The sequence below is a fragment of the Oncorhynchus keta genome, chromosome 6 (genome assembly GCF_023373465.1).
Source record: "Oncorhynchus keta strain PuntledgeMale-10-30-2019 chromosome 6, Oket_V2, whole genome shotgun sequence".
NCBI classification, from domain to species: domain Eukaryota; kingdom Metazoa; phylum Chordata; class Actinopteri; order Salmoniformes; family Salmonidae; genus Oncorhynchus; species Oncorhynchus keta.
Window position 1 is genome coordinate 20,658,980 of NC_068426.1, and position 16,021 is coordinate 20,675,000.

The 16,021-nt window shown below is 43.4% G+C and overlaps 2 protein-coding genes across 3 annotated transcripts in view; both read right to left on the bottom strand.

Moving 5' to 3' along the window:
• The window catches only part of LOC118385223 (protein unc-13 homolog B-like), a 111,824-nt gene extending 107,151 nt beyond the window's left edge, over positions 1–4,673 (bottom strand). The window contains exon 1 of the mRNA XM_035772185.2: positions 4,442–4,673. Within this exon, the coding sequence (XP_035628078.1) occupies positions 4,442–4,463 (22 nt within the window). The 5' untranslated portion in view covers positions 4,464–4,673. The remainder of the gene's footprint in view (positions 1–4,441) is intronic.
• Positions 4,674–7,186: 2,513 nt separating this feature from the next.
• LOC118385226 (stomatin-like protein 2, mitochondrial) lies at positions 7,187–15,793 on the bottom strand. 2 transcript variants are annotated; one of them, XM_035772187.2, is made up of 10 exons: positions 15,626–15,793; positions 12,296–12,457; positions 12,046–12,145; positions 11,878–11,936; positions 11,680–11,781; positions 11,463–11,597; positions 10,638–10,782; positions 8,658–8,737; positions 8,426–8,554; positions 7,187–8,282 (listed from the first exon to the last, which is right to left on the bottom strand). In XM_035772187.2, the coding sequence occupies exons 1-10, from the start codon at positions 15,665–15,667 to the stop codon at positions 8,163–8,165; spliced, it is 1,074 nt and encodes a 357-aa protein (XP_035628080.1). In that variant the 5' UTR covers positions 15,668–15,793; the 3' UTR covers positions 7,187–8,162. The 2 variants fall into 2 exon arrangements, with proteins under 2 accessions (XP_035628080.1, XP_035628082.1); XM_035772189.1 differs by lacking the exon at positions 15,626–15,793 and adding an exon at positions 14,670–14,910.
• Between the last annotated feature and the right edge of the window lie 228 nt (positions 15,794–16,021).

Here is a 16,021-nt window from a genome sequence, read left to right on the forward strand (position 1 = left end):
GCGTGACAGAACCTCCCCCCTAAGGTGCGGACTCCCGAACGCACCTCAAAACAATAGGGAGGGTCCGGGTGGGCATCTGTCCATGGTGGCGGCTCCGGCGCAGGACGTGGACCCCACTCAATCAATGTCCACCCTCGCCGCAGACCATGGCCTAGTAGTCCTCACCCACAACCCCACTTGACTGAGGAGCAGATCGGGACTGAGGGGCAGCTCGGGACTGAGGGGAAGCTCGGGACTGAGGGGAAGCTCGGGACTGAGGGGAAGCTCGGGACTGAGGGGAAGCTCAGCACCGAGAGGAAGCTCAGGCAGGTAGCTGGATCCGGCAGATTCTGGCTGGCTGGCGGTTCTGGCAGATCCCGGCTGACTGGCGGATCTGGAAGAGTCTGGTTGACTGGCAGATCTGGAAGAGTCTGGTTGACTAGCAGATCTGGAAGAGTCTGGTTGACTAGCAGATCTGGAAGAGTCTGGTTGACTAGCAGATCTGGAAGAGTCTGGTTGACTAGCAGATCTGGAAGAGTCTGGTTGACTAGCAGATCTGGAAGAGTCTGGTTGACTAGCAGATCTGGAAGAGTCTGGTTGACTAGCAGATCTGGAAGAGTCTGGTTGACTAGCAGATCTGGAAGAGTCTGGTTGACTAGCAGATCTGGAAGAGTCTGGTTGACTGGCAGATCTGGAAGAGTCTGGTTGACTGGCAGATCTGGAAGAGTCTGGTTGACTGGCAGATCTGGAAGAGTCTGGCGGATCTGGAAGAGTCTGGCTGACTGGCAGATCTGGAAGAGTCTGGTTGACTGGCAGATCTGGAAGAATCTGGCTGACTGGCAGATCTGGAAGAGTCTGGCTGACTGGCAGATCTGGAAGAGTCTGGCTGACTGGCAGATCTGGAAGAGTCTGGCTGACTGGCAGATCTGGAAGAGTCTGGCTGACTGGCAGATCTGGAAGAGTCTGGCTGACTGGCAGATCTGGAAGAGTCTGGAGAACTGGCGGATCCTGGCAGACTGATGGATCTGGCTGCTCCATGCTGAATGGCGGCTCTGGCTCCTCCACGCTGACTGGCGGCTCTGGCTCCTCCATGTAGGCTGACAGCTCTGGCGGCTTCTTACAGACTGGCAGCTCCGTGCAGACTGGCAGCTCCTTGCAGACTGGCAGCTCCGTGCAGACTGGCAGCTCCATGCAGACTGGCAGCTCCGTGCAGACTGGCAGCTCCGTGCAGACTGGCAGCTTCTTGCAGACTGGCAGCTCCTTGCAGATTGACAGTTCTGGCTGCTCCATGCAGACTGACAGCTCCTTGCAGACTGACAACTCTGGCTGCTCCATGCAGACTGGCAGCTCCTTGCAGACTGGCAGCTCCTTGCAGACTGACAGCTCCTTGCAGACTGACAGCTCCTTGCAGACTGACAGCTCTGGCTGCTTCATGCAGACTGACAGCTCTGGCTGCTTCATGCAGACTGACAGCTCTGGCTGCTCCATGCAGACTGACATCTCTGGCTGCTCCATGCAGACTGACAGCTCTGGCTGCTCCATGCAGACTGACAGCTCTGGCTGCTCCATGCAGGCTGGCAGCTCTGGCTGCTCCATGCAGGCTGGCAGCTCTGGCTGCTCCATGCAGGCTGGCAGCTCTGGCTGCTCCATGCAGGCTGGCAGCTCTGGCTGCTCCATGCAGGCTGGCAGCTCTGGCTGCTCCATGCAGGCTGGCAGCTCTGGCTGCGCTGAACAGGCAGGAGACTCCGGCAGCGCAGGAGAGGAGAAAGGCTCCGACAGCGCTGGAGAGGCGAGGCGCACTGTAGGCCTGATGCGTGGTGCTGGCACTGGTGGTACTGGACCGAGAACACGCACAGGAAGCCTGGTGCGGGGAGCTGCCACCGGAGGGCTGGTGTGTGGAGGTGGTACTGGATAGACCGGACTGTGGAGGCGCACTGGAGCTCTTGAGCACTGAGCCTGTCCAACCTTACCTGGTTGAATGCTCTCGGTCGCCCTGCCAGTGCGGCGAGGTGGAATAGCCCGCACTGGGCTATGCAGGCGAACCGGAGACACCGAGCGCAAGGCTGGTGCCATGTAAGCCGGCCCAAGGAGACGCACTGGGGACCAGATGCGTAGAGCCGGCTTCATGGCATTTGGCTCGACGCTCAATCTAGCCCGGCCGATACGCGGAGCTGGAATATACCGCACCGGGCTATGCACCCGCACTGGAGACACCGTGCGCACCACAGCATAACACGGTGCCTGCCCGGTCTCTCTAGCCCCCCGGTAAGCACAGGGAGTTTGCGCAGGTCTCCTACCTGGCGTAGCCCTACTCCCTGTGAGCCCCCCCCCCCCAAGACATTTTTGGGGCTGACTCTCGGGCTTCCTTGCCAACCGTGTTCCCTCATATCGCCGGCTCCTCTCTCCGGCTGCCTCTGCTCTCCTCGCTGCCTCCACCTGTTCCCATGGAAGGCGATCCCTTCCCGCCAGGATCTCCTCCCATGTGTAGCAACCCTTGCCATCCAATATATCGTCCCATGTCCAATCCTCATTGCGCCGCTGTTGCTGCCTTTGTTGCTTCTCCTGTGGCTCCTGCCTGTTGACACGCTGCTTGGTCCTGTGGGGGGTGATTCTGTAACGGTTCTCTTGTGGTGAAGGAGAGTCGGACCAAAATGCAGCTTGTAGATTGCGATCCATGTTTATATGAACAAACGTAAAACACAAATCAATTATAAACACTACAAAACAAGAACGTAACGAAAATCGAAACAGCCTATACTAGTGTAAACTAACACAGGAACAAGGACACTAAGGACAATCACCCACGAAACACTCAAAGAATATGGCTGACTAAATATGGTTCCCAATCAGAGACAACAATAAACACCTGCCTCTGATTGAGAACCACTCCAGACAGCCATAGACTTTGCTCGATACCTCCACTAAGCCACACACCCAATAACTAACAAAACCCCAAGACAAAACACACCACAATAAACCCATGTCACACCCCGGCCTGACCAAATAAATAAAGACAAACACAAAATACTTCTACCAGGGCGTGACATTTGAGGCTAAATTGATTTTATTGATGTATTATATTAAGTTAAAATAAGTGTTCATTCAGTACTGTTGTAATTGTCATTATTACAAATAAATAAATAAATAATAATAAAAAATTATATAAAAAATAAATAAAATAAATCAATCAATTAAAAAAAATACAAATACAAATAAAATAAAAAAAATCGGCTGATTAAGCGGTATCGGCTTTTTTGGTTCCTCCAATAAATTGGTATCGGCGTTAAAATCATAATCGGTCTACCTCTACTCCAGACAGCATGATAAAAAAATTATAACATGTGCTTTACCTGATATGTAATAGGACTATACTATCTTATAGTAAGTGTCCAGTGTTTCCAGATATCTATGAAATATGACCTATAATGAATTGCAATACGAGTGAAATTGTTTAATCATGTTAAAAAGCAGCTTCCCTATGTTGAAATTGGTTGGGCGTACCTCAATAACAGAATTGTGAGGGCGTATACTGGTCATTAAAAATATTCATGTGATAGACCACTGATTGGCAAGCTCATCCTCTTCAAAAAGATGACATCATCCTCGCCGAGGCAATAGCAAGCATTTCTGAAACATCTTTTTAAGATAGAAGTTTGAGGTGAGGATTTAGATTTTCCTCCAATTTATGCTTTAGACACAAATACGGGTACAGGATGAGTCAACAACATTATACGGGTATGAGTTAACAGAATATGAACAGAAAAGTTAGATTTTCAATGGACAGTTACTTCAAGACAGTTTAGGATGTTAAACAGAGACACTGCCAAACATGTCTAATGTCTAGTAAATTAGATATTTAGAGGAAATTGACATGGTGATCTAAGACATCCACAATCTAAAGATAAAAGGCTGTCTAGTATCTAGAATCACACACACCTCGTTGAGATGGCATTGGTTTACATGATATTAAAATCAAAAAAGTTATAAATATACTTTGATATCCAATTACACTATTACACCTGCTAAAAATATTTATCTATTGAAACTGCTTTTTACTACATATTCCAATGTAGTCATTTGGAAAACTGTTGACAAATGTCAAATGTCAAAACATTGACAAATGTTGAGTCACTGCTGACAGAGAAGAAAACACTGGAATATTAGGTAATGTAGACATGCAAAATAAACTATTTTATTATAATATCTGAGCTTCATGAGTTTCTCCTCCCTATCTGTATAAGGGAGACAAAAACGGAAATAACTCGGCTTCAACAAGGGAAAAAAACGTAAACAATCACGGTCGCAAAAGTTCAATTCGTTCAGTTTGGTCCATCCTGCTGTCAAAACCGTTCCATATAATGTTTGCGAATCACACTCTGCTTTACTTGAGACAATTGTATTTCTTTCGCTTTAAGAAGTCAACCTCAATGAAAATGTATTAAAGAAAAAAGTAATAACTCACCTCTTACACAAAGTAGAGACATGGCAAAAGTTTCTCTGATAATTCCTCGAGTTCAAATATGCGCTCGGCACGGCAACATTACAAACAATGCCTCCAATCACTTTTTAAATTCTTCGCAGAATTTCCAGAGTTAGAGGTGGGCTTGAGATGCTGGAAATGGAATCATAAATGTTCGGCAGTGAGCAATAGGTGCCTGCCAAAGGCACGCCATGAAAAAAATCATTAGACTAACCTGACAGCACCGCGATAAGAGGGCGGTGCCGAAGTACTCTGTAATGACATCTAGCCCATCCATTGAGGAAGCATAATCTCTGAAAAGGGCGGGACCATACAGAAGATTCTGACCAATCGATAAAGAGAACCTGAAAAACACAGTTGAGGGAACAGGTGGTGACGCAGACTCCTAGATAGTGTCCTGCGCTGTAGTTTTTTTGTTTGTAATTTTTGCAGACTCTCTTATCTCGAGCAATTAGGGTTAAGTGCCTTGCTCAAAGCCTGGAGTTGTTTTGTCCGCTACATTGCCAGTTGGTCTTCTTTGGTTATCATCCTTTACAATCAGATTCAGATCCCTTGTAAAGTTTTATATTGTTTCCTTGGAATTCTAACATGTTGCCATGACATAGAAAGCTTTTGCATGTAGACCTATATTAAAACATTATTGAATAGCCTAACACTGAAAAATGTAATTTCATTGACATAGAAAGCTTTTGCATGTAGACCTATATTAAAACATTATTGAATAGCCTATCACTGAACATTTTAATTTCATTGCAAATTCAATCAATATTATTAATATTTTTGTCTACACAAGCAGCCCAATTCTGATATTTTTTTTTTTACACTTGTTGGTCTTTTGACCAATCACATCAGATCTTTCACATCAGATATTTTTCAGACTTGGGCTGCCTGTGTAAATGCAGCCTTAGAGTCGAACTGGTACCCCCTGTATATATTCTCGCTATTGTTATTTTACTACTGGTCTTTAATTATTTGTTACTTTTATTTATTTTTGAGGTATTTTGCACAAAACTACATTGTTGGTTAAGGGCTTGTAAGGAAGCAATTCACTGTAAGGTCTACACCTGGTGTATTCGGCACGTGTGATAAATAACATTTGATTTGAAATAGTACTGGTAATTGAAAAAAGTTATTTATGCTCGATTTTTTTTCCAGACATTTGATTTTCTACATAGATATAAATGGATAGAATCAGCACCATTTCTGTTATTCGGTTACATGTGTCGAGCAAGCATATGATAGACAACAACCCATGCTGAAAGAATAATTAAATAACTATAAACTACTAAGGATTGGAGTAATTTTGACTGTCACAAGTAAATTCTACAATATCACTGATGCATTTGGTTAGACCTTTATTGTCCATTGACATGGAAATTATGAACCATTGTATACCGAACAAAAATATAAATGCAACATGCAACAATTTTACTAAGTTACAATTAATATAAGGAAATCAGTCAATTGAAATAATTTCATTAGGCTCTAATCTATGGATTTCACTGGGGAGCCAGGCCCAGTTCATCAGAATGAGTTTTTCCCCACAAAAGGGCTTTATTACAGACAGCTGTCCGGGTGGCTGGTCTGACGATCCCACAGATGAAGAAGCCGGATTTGGATGTTCTGGTCTTGCGTGTTTACAGTTGGATGTACTGCCAAATTGCCTAAAACAACATTGGAGGCAGTTTATGCTAGAGTAATGAACATTAAATTATTTGGCAATAGCTCTGGTGGAAATTCCTAGTCAGCATGCTAATTGCACACTCCCTCAAACCTTGGGACATGTGGCATTGTGTTGTGTGACAAAACTGCACATTTTAGAGTGGTGTTTTATTGTCCCTAGCACAAGGTGCACCAGTATAATGATCATGCTGTTTAATTAGCTTATTGATATACCATACCTGTCAGGTGGATGGATTATCATGGCAAAGGAGAAATGCTCACTAATGGGAATGTAAACAAATTTGTGCACAACATTTGAGACAAATAAGCTTTCTGTGTATGAAACATTTCTGGGATCTTTCATTTCAGCTCATGACACATGGAACCAACACTTTACATGTTGCGTTTATATTTCTGTTCAGTATATTTTACCCTTACATTAAAATACATACTTTACATCCCTAGGTGGCCAACACCTTTTCATTGTTGAGTCTGAATGATGTCATTATACCTAACGCAGCCATTAGGATCACCTACAGCTTTGGTTGGGGTGGTTCATATAATTGGTGATATTGTAGCAGCTGTGGTGGAACAGCAAGAGTAGGGGCCAGTGTGACATCGCTGGCCACAGGCGCCTGACTGATCCACAAATCACCTTGCCACATAAATAACTACTCATTATTTGTAGATCAGTCAGTCACCATTTACACACGATGCTCTCGAACACTGCCTAGGACATGAACCCATACCCAGCATTCTGGACTAGTCCCTAATATATTTTCCCAGTCATGGTGGCACCAGAAATGGTTTAGAAAAGCTGTAAGTGGCTTGGCTGGTACTAGACAAAATATCCCTAAATAACTCAACAGCCCCTCCCTGAGGCTTCTATGTGTAACATGCATACTGTGGTGGAAATCATGATAAAGGATATTTTTTTTTTACTGAGATTTACTTTTCAAACTTTCAGTGACTGACTTTTGTATGTATATTTACTACAATGAACAATATGGAAAAATACAAAATATGAAATCCCTGCTGTGTACAATCCCAAATCATTCAAACCAATAATTTCCCCAAGATTTATTATGATGAGATGTTACAATCTTCCCTAAAGCCAGTCACAAATCCTTTAATAGTGACAGCATCATCATGAAATTGTACATGGAAGGCCATTATTGGTCAGGATAGTGTATTGTCATTGTATATATACACATTTCCTATGTTATGTCAAACCTTCCTCATTCACAGATGACCCTTTCGATCTGGTATTGATGTGAAATAAAACATTGCATTTCCATAATGTATTTTGGATCTGAGGTCATTTTTGAAACTTTTTTGGTTACTACATGATTCCAATTGTGTTATTTCATAGTTTTGATGTCTTCACTGCTAATCTACAATGTAGAAAATAGTGAAAATAAAGAAAAACCCATGAATGAGTAGGTTTGACCGACACTATATATTTAAATCTGACCTTTGTTCCCTTCTCTGCTTGCTCTGAACCAGGGAGGATCTTAACGTCAGGGCACAAGCTCTCACTTACATGAACTAAAACATTCATGAGACTATGAAATGAAAACATATGAAGGACAAATAATTGGACATGAAGAAGACAGGAGATTATCATTGCAACAGTACATCACATAAAATAGATAATATCCTATTACCCAGGAGCTAACTCAGAATGCCCTAAACCAGTCTAGCAGTTTACTATCATACCTACCACTGCAGTCCTTTGATCTGTTGATGCAAGAGAAGAGTATCAATACGACAGCTCGTGGATTTGCAATTGGAACGTGTGTACGTACTGTGTACAATACCACTCATTCAAAATAAAACAATGTGTAAGTGACATGTATTGTCTCAAATGGGTTGAAGTTTCCAGGCTGTTAAGCATTCCCAAAGTTTTTACGTTCTTATCCTGCCCTTCTGTCCTGCAGCGTGTGCTTTGGGCCAGACAGAGGTGCTGAACAGGCACTCGTGGTTGTCTGGCACAGCTTCTGGTTCTGTGCCTGACTCTGAGTGGTCTTGACATCATTCACTACTGGGCTGGTGGTGCAGGGTCCTCACTCTTCTCCATCGCCCACTCTGGGGTCACTGGGGTCACACATTCTATCTTTTTTGAGCTTTGCTTGGCCAGGCTGCCATAAATAGCCATAGCCTAAAGAGAAGGGAAAAATAGATACCGTTACTGTTCTGAAATAGTAAGAAGAGTGAGAGACAAGGGTGTGTTGAAAGGGAGGGACAGGGAAGATGGCCTGTGCAATCACACATAATTAAATAGCTTAAGAAACAGAGACAGACCTGTGTGACCATGCCACTGATGTCACCAGAGTTGGAGGGCAGCAGGATAGTGTTGGACTCTTTGGCTAGCTTGGAGAAAGCTGAGACGTACTGCTCAGCCACACTGAGGGAGGCTGCCGCGTTTCCATTCTGTCCAAAACACAATGACAGTTGGGTCAAGTGCCATTTAGACACAATACATCAACATGTACACACTAACATGAACACGATGAAGCCATCACAGCTACTTTACCTGCTCAGCTAGAGCCTCTGACAACAGCCGGATAGCCTTAGCCTTGGCCTCTGCTTTGGCTAAGACAGCATTGGCCTCACCTAAGTGAAGATAAAGATAAGAGTCATTCATTAGAAATGGTGACAGAGACTAGAGTCCTGTCCAGGGGGTGTACTTGTACATCAAGCTTCCTTACATTACAGAAACATTTGTCATTTACCCAGAGTGACTTACAGTCAGTGCATTCAACTAAGTTTGATGAAGCAAACAGGAGCCGTTCGGGGCCTCCCGGGTGGCACAGTGGCCTAAGGGTTCGAGCCCAAGCACTGTCGCAGCCGGCCGCGACCGGGAGGTCCATGGGGCGACGCACAATTGGCCTAGCGTCGTCCGGGTTAGGGAAGGTTTGGCCGGTAGGGATATCCTTGTCTCATCGCGCACTAGCGACTCCTGTGGCGGGCCGGACGCATTGCGTGCTGACCAGGTCGCTAGGTGTACGGTGTTTCCTCCGACACATTGGTGCGGCTGGCTTCCGGGTTGGATGCTCGCTGTGTTAAGAAGCAGTGTGGCTTGGTTGGGTTGTGTGTCGCAGGACGCATGACTCTCGACCTTCGTCTCTCCCGAGCCTGTACGGGAGATCTAGCGATGAGGCAAGACAGTAACTACTAACAATTGTATTTTGAGAGTTTCTCATTTTGAGACTAGTCTCCCAGTCCCTGCCACTGAAAAACATCCCCACAGCATGATGCTGCCACTACCATGCTTCAACGTAGGGATGGTGCCAGGTTTCCTCCAGATGTGACGCTTGGCATTCAGGCCAAATATTTCAATCTTGGTTTCATTAGACCAGAGAATCTTGTTTCTCATGGTCAGAGTCCTTTACGTGCCTTTTGACAAACTCCAAGCGGGCTGTCATGTGCCTTTTACTGAGGAGTGGTGTTCGCCTGGCCACTCTATCATAAAGTCCTGATTGGTGGAATGCTGCTGAGATGGTTGTCTTTCTGAAAGGTACTCCCATCTCCAACTAGGAACTCTGGAGCTCTGTCAGAGCTACCATCGGGTTCTTGGTCACCTCCCTAACCAAGGCCCTTTCCCCCCCAATTGCTCAGTTTGGCCAGTCCGCCGGGCTCTAGGAAGAGTCTTTGTGGTTCCAAACTTCTTCCATTTAAGAATGGAGGCCACTGTCTTCTTGGGGACCTTCTATACTGTAGACATTTTTTGGTACCCTTCCCCAGATCTGTGCTTTGACACAATTCTGTCTCAGAGCGCTATAGACAATTCCTTCAGCCTCATGGCTTGGTTTTTGTCAACTGTGGGAGCTTATATCAACAGGTGTGTGTGCCTTTCCAAATCATGTCCAAATCAATTGAATTTACCACAGGTGGACTCCAATGAAGTTGTAGAAACATCTCAAGGATGATCTATGGAAACAAGGATGACCCTGAGTTCAATATCGAGTCTCATAGCAAAGGGTCTGAATACTTGAGTAAATAAGGCTTCTGTTTTTTATTTGTTATACGTTTTCAAAAATGACTTCAAACCTGTTTTTGCTTCGTCATTATGGGAAAATGTGTTGGGTTCTGACTACTAAACTTGAACAAAAGAAATTCACAGAGAGAGAGGGGAATGTAGAACGCTTAGATTCTGTCAATATGTTATTGTTGGACATCAGGGATCCTATGGGGAGGAGTAAGGAATTTGGGGCCCGAGGTCAGGTCAGAGGAAGAACAGATATCCCTACGGTTCTGGATAGCAACAGAGGTGTATTGGTGAATGTGGATATGTTTGTCATTTGCAGCTGTATGACACAGTGGGTGAATAAACTTGGTTTGAGCTTTACTAAGCGTCCATTAGTTTTTTTAGTCTGTTTATTTGGAACCTAACAGTGTATAGATTTACGTTTTTATTTAATCTATTTTATAATAAGGCTGTAACGTGTCAAAATGTGGAAAAGGTCAAGTGGTCTGAATACTTTCTGAATGCACTGTATGTGTATCAACCTACCAGCTGCATTGTTGATCTGTTCTGCTTTCTGTCCTTCTGAGGCCAGGATCTGAGCTTGCTTGCGACCCTCAGCAACATTGATGGCTGCTTCCTTGTGCCCTTCCGACTCCAGCACAGTGGCTCTCTTCTTACGCTCTGCCTCCACCTACACAATGAAAGGCAGTCAGAAAGAGTGTATAGATGTTCTATTTTAATTTGACCAGGTTTTCACAGCAGGAAAACAATGTGAAATATTATGTGGATTATAATTAATGGACATTTTTGTGGGTTGATATTGTTTCATTAGGGCAAATCAAGTCTGAAATTTGAGTTTAAGTTTAAAATTAAGATGTCCTTCAGCGATTTTTTAAAATACTTTTGCTGATGAAAAGCGATATCCCAAGCATAAATACAGTAAAGTACACACACTAAAATAGTAATAAAATAGGTTTTGAGCAAAATAGTGTTCTATATTACTCCTCTATTGTCACTCAAGAAAGGGGGAGGCCGATGACATCATGAATCCCTAGCTGACCAACTCCTTGTATGCCGTACTTCTTGAAGTTTGCAGTTGTCTAAAAAAACAACCCCCTCCCCCATTGTGCTGTGTCATGATTTACCTGGACCACCTATTGAAATGTGATGAATGAGCTGAAAAGGAGACTCGAGTTGGACTTCAAAATACACTACAAGTTTGCATTTTCTGCAACAACAGAGTGATCAAATTAAGAGAGTGCATCTGTACACATACAAAACTGATAGGCTAAGATAAGCTCATGTTCTGCGATAATTTCAGGTTGAAGATATGTCTCCCAGTTTGTTGGCAGCAGGGCCAGCCCCTCTCACCTGCATCTGCATGGACTCTTTGACGCGAGGTGGAACATGTATATCCTTGATTTCATAACGAAGGCAACGGATTCCCCAAGCATCTGATGCCTGGTTTATGGAGTGGACTATGTTGGTATTTAGGGTCTCTCTTTCCTGAAGAAAGAAATATATAAAACAATAAGGCAATGAGGTAAATAAATACAAATTCACTCTGAAACACAATTTTGAGTCTCACCCTGAATACTTTGTCCAGGGTCAGTTTTCCTAACTCTGAGCGCATGGTGGTCTGAGCAAGTTGGGTGACAGCATACTCTGGGTCCTCAACTCCATAGCTGGCCTGGAAGGAAGTACATCTTGTTATCAACATCTAAAAACAAAGCAAAAACATTCAATGAACAATAACATCAAGACATCATGGTTTTCACCAACCTACCTTAAAAGGATCCAATATCCTAAGATAGAGGACTCCATCTATCTGTAGTGTCACATTATCTGTGGATGTAGTCAGACATCAGTTAATCCAGAGCCGAGGACCAACTGACTACATTGCAGTGAAAATGACAGTGACAATGACAGTGACAAACACAGTGATGTCACTCACCTAAAGAGACCGCAGACTGCTCTGGGACATCAATAACAATCTCTTTAAGACTTTGAACATAACGAATTTTGTCCAGGATTGGGATAAGGAAATTCAAGCCCTACAGAATATACGAAAGAGGACAAGATGCATAAAAATGATAAATATATATATATATATATATATATTCAGGACTCATACTGTGATATAGTGTGACAATATAATTAAGGGTGCAGATCACTGGCTAATTGCAGATCAATGGGTAAGTTACCGGCTCCAAGATGCGATGGAAGCGGCCCATCCTTTCCACAACCCAGGATTCTTGTTGTGGTACAAACAGAACCACAGTGTTCATGGGTAGACTGGATGCCCATCGCTGCTGGGCTTGTGTCGCCCACAACACTGGCACTGTGGGCACTGTCCTCTGGGAATGCTGGAGGGAAACAATAACAAAAACCATCAAAGTGACACAATGTTGCATCATGACCAGAAAACTACTCCATGAGCGTTGGAACTTGAAAAGCTACATAATGATGGAGCTTGAAACCTCAGTGATTAGCTATGACCCTAACTAAACATGATAGAAATTAGATATCTAAATAGTTATTAATTCCTTGCTTGTTATTCACTGGTAGTTTCTACCATAGCCAGCTAGCTATCTACTGGTACTCTTTCTGGGTTCAATGCTAGTTAACATGATGGATATGAGTTGAATACCCAGGGTGCGTTGAGCAGGACACAACGTTTTGGAACATTCAGATACAAATATGCTATGTAGAACAAACATGCCTCTCTGACATGTTGAATAAGGAATAACGTCAGCTCTATTAATTCATGAAACGGAGGGCTGAGCACACCCCCATCCACATCAACTGGGCTGTAGTGCAGCAGGTCGAGAGCTTCAAGGTCATCGTTGCCCACATCACTAAGGAATTATCATGGTTCACACACACTAACACAGTAGTGAAGAGGCCACGACAATGCTTCATCCCCCTCAGGAGGCTGAAAAGATTTGGCATGTGCCCTCATATCCTCAAAAAAATACTAGAGCTGCCTCGCTGCATCGTCGCTTGGTATGTCAAATGCTTGATTCCACCACAAGGCGCTGCAGAGGGTAGTGCATATGGCCCAGTATATCTCAGAAAATGGTACCGATGCACCAAGTCTGGAACCAACAGGACCCTGAACAGCTTCTACCACCAAGCCATAAGATTGCTAAATAGTTAGTTTGGGTAGCTATTGGTTAACTATCTGCTTTGATCATTTTTCTACAAAAAGCCAATTTATGCTTAATACAAAAATGTGGTTGGAGGTTCCGTGTGGAAGGTGTGACGCAATTGCGAAGCTTCCAGAATCATGCAGAGGCCAAATTGAGCTCCTTACCCCATCGCCTCCCAAATGTTGTAACAATGTGGCGGGCTCCATATAGCTCCGCAGTGACCTGATTGATTGACGGTAGGTGCTATATAAACACAAACGCACATCCTTGACAACAGCTCTGCTCAACAGCACTGCTCCGTGAAGCAGTATGAATGCCCAGACTTCTGCAGAGGCTGTGTCACCAAAATGCTGCAGGCCAATACAGACGTCAGATTGCCCACCTGTGTGTAAACTGAAGATGGATGCCACAAACGTATTGTCACTGCAACTGTTAAAACCAGTTAAAACAGTGTACAGCAGTGACGGTCGGTGCCTTTTGAGGACAATTTTTATAGTTTATGATGAGGGAGGGCGATTTTCTTTTTCTATTACAGCATGTTGGATGACTGTCATTCATATTCCATTCACCCAGTTCAATGTAACATAGATAGGTGTAGTAGCCTAAACCTATCTATGTATCTATGGCGGCAGGGTAGCCTAGTGGTTAGAGAGTTGGACTAGTAACCGGAAGGATGCAAGTTCAAACCCCCGAGCTGAGAAGGTACAAATCTGTCATTCTGCCCCTGAGCAGGCAGTTAACCTACTGTTCCTAGGCCGTCATTGAAAATAAGAGTTTGTTCTTAACTGACTTGCCTAGTTAAATTAAATAAAGGTAAAAATACTCACATTTTCCCTATACCCACGATGAGGTTGCTACAACCTAGCCTATGAATGGAAGTTTACAATGTAGGTGCACACAGGTCGAGAGAAAGATTTGAGGTGACAGACAGTGACACATTCAATACCGCCTTGCACACTCTTGCTAATCTAGCTAATCTAAGGTGTAAACAAGTTTCTATTGGACAAATGCAGGTATGTTTATCCCTGTTTTGTTCTGTTTTAACAGAATCAGCTGAATAAATACTCCCCTAATCACACCAGAACAGTTAACTTTCCTAGCCATATACAAACAGCTTGTTGCATTCCATCTTGCATCTACGCACTCTCCTCCTCCTGAACCTTTTCCCTTCCCTTGTGGACTTCAATGCACAACACATCAGCTGTCTGTGACCAGGTGAAAAAACCTTTCCAAGCCAAACCTTCATATCATAACTGCTAAACACAGGCTACATCCTTGTCACCATATAAGATAAAGTAACGTCATAGTCAACATAGCTACTAGAACTAAGGTGTTAGTAAACTCACTACAATCATGCAGTACAGTCGTTAAGCAGTTTCACAGGTGGGCCCTGGTGGCAATAAATGAGTAAAAACCAAAAGCTTACCTTGACTAGGAATTGTTCCACTGTTGGATAGTCATACCCAGCTAGCTAACAAAGCCTCCCTATACTTGAGCTGTGTGTGAGTAAGCTAAACTAGATAGCTATATTTCATTTAAAAAAGCAAATGCAGCTATCTGTCCTCCTCCTTTATTTTTGAAGAAAATAATTGGTTCAAAATTGTCATCTATCTTTCTGAGTCAACTACTCAACACATTTTATGCACAGCAGCGGTAGCTTGGTGTAGCTCATGCTTTCAATACTAAAGTCATTCTCTGATCCTTTGATAGGGTGGACAACATGTCAGTTCATGCTGCAAGAGCTCTGATAGGTTGGAGGACAGCCTCTGGAAGTTGTCATAATTACTGTGTAAGTCAATGGAAGGGGGTGAGAACCATGAGCCTCAGTTATGTATTGAAGTCAATGTATGGAAGCTAGCAGTCCTCTGGCTACACCATGGTGCTATCCTAGAGGGCTGTTTTTTTTAAATTGTTTTATTTCACCTTTATTTAACCAGGTAAGCTAGTTGAGAACAAGTTCTCATTTACAACTATGTGCAAAACATTGTAATTTAATCAATTATTTGGTGACATGTGAATCGATTTTGTATAGTTGTATCTAAAAAAAGGATACATTTTTAAACGTTTAAATATTTGTATGAAATACACTGATGTGGATGGTCCTCCGCTTCCTCCTCTGGTGCACAGCAAGTGTGTATTTTGAATTTCTGAAATTATTTTGACATATGAAAGTTGATGGATTGATGTTTCTAGAACCGTACTGCAATTGAGAATCGATTCACATTTAAATAGAGAATTTGGCTGTTTTGGATTCCAGAGCCAATTTGCCCTTTAATCAGAACATGTTGTGGCTGGCTCCTTTGGTCTAATATCGGGCTAGCAGCTAGCTAACTGGTTTAGCAAGCTAGCAAACTAACTGCATTGAAATACCCTGCATTTTACCTTTAAAACAGCACCACCGGTCCGGCACAATATTTGGAACATTTTCTTAACGTAATTGTTGGCTGATATGTATGTGGCTTAGTCTAAAATAAAAATGAATATCCTCTCGTGTGTGACACTCGGCCGACCCAGGAAACGAAAGTTACAACAAGTGGTGCACTGGTTAAACACGTCCCCTTGTTGATATGGGAAACGGACCTCTGGCGATTATCTGTCCAGGTTACTGCAAAAAAATACATTATTCTAACTTTAAAACATATACATTGTGAATGTTTAATACGTTCAACACGTTCTGATGTCTTTAAGCATGGTTGTGTAGGTTGACAACAACCTGAGTCCAAATTTCCCGCACTTTTCATATGTTGTAGTCATTGATTTATATAAACATTGGTTGCA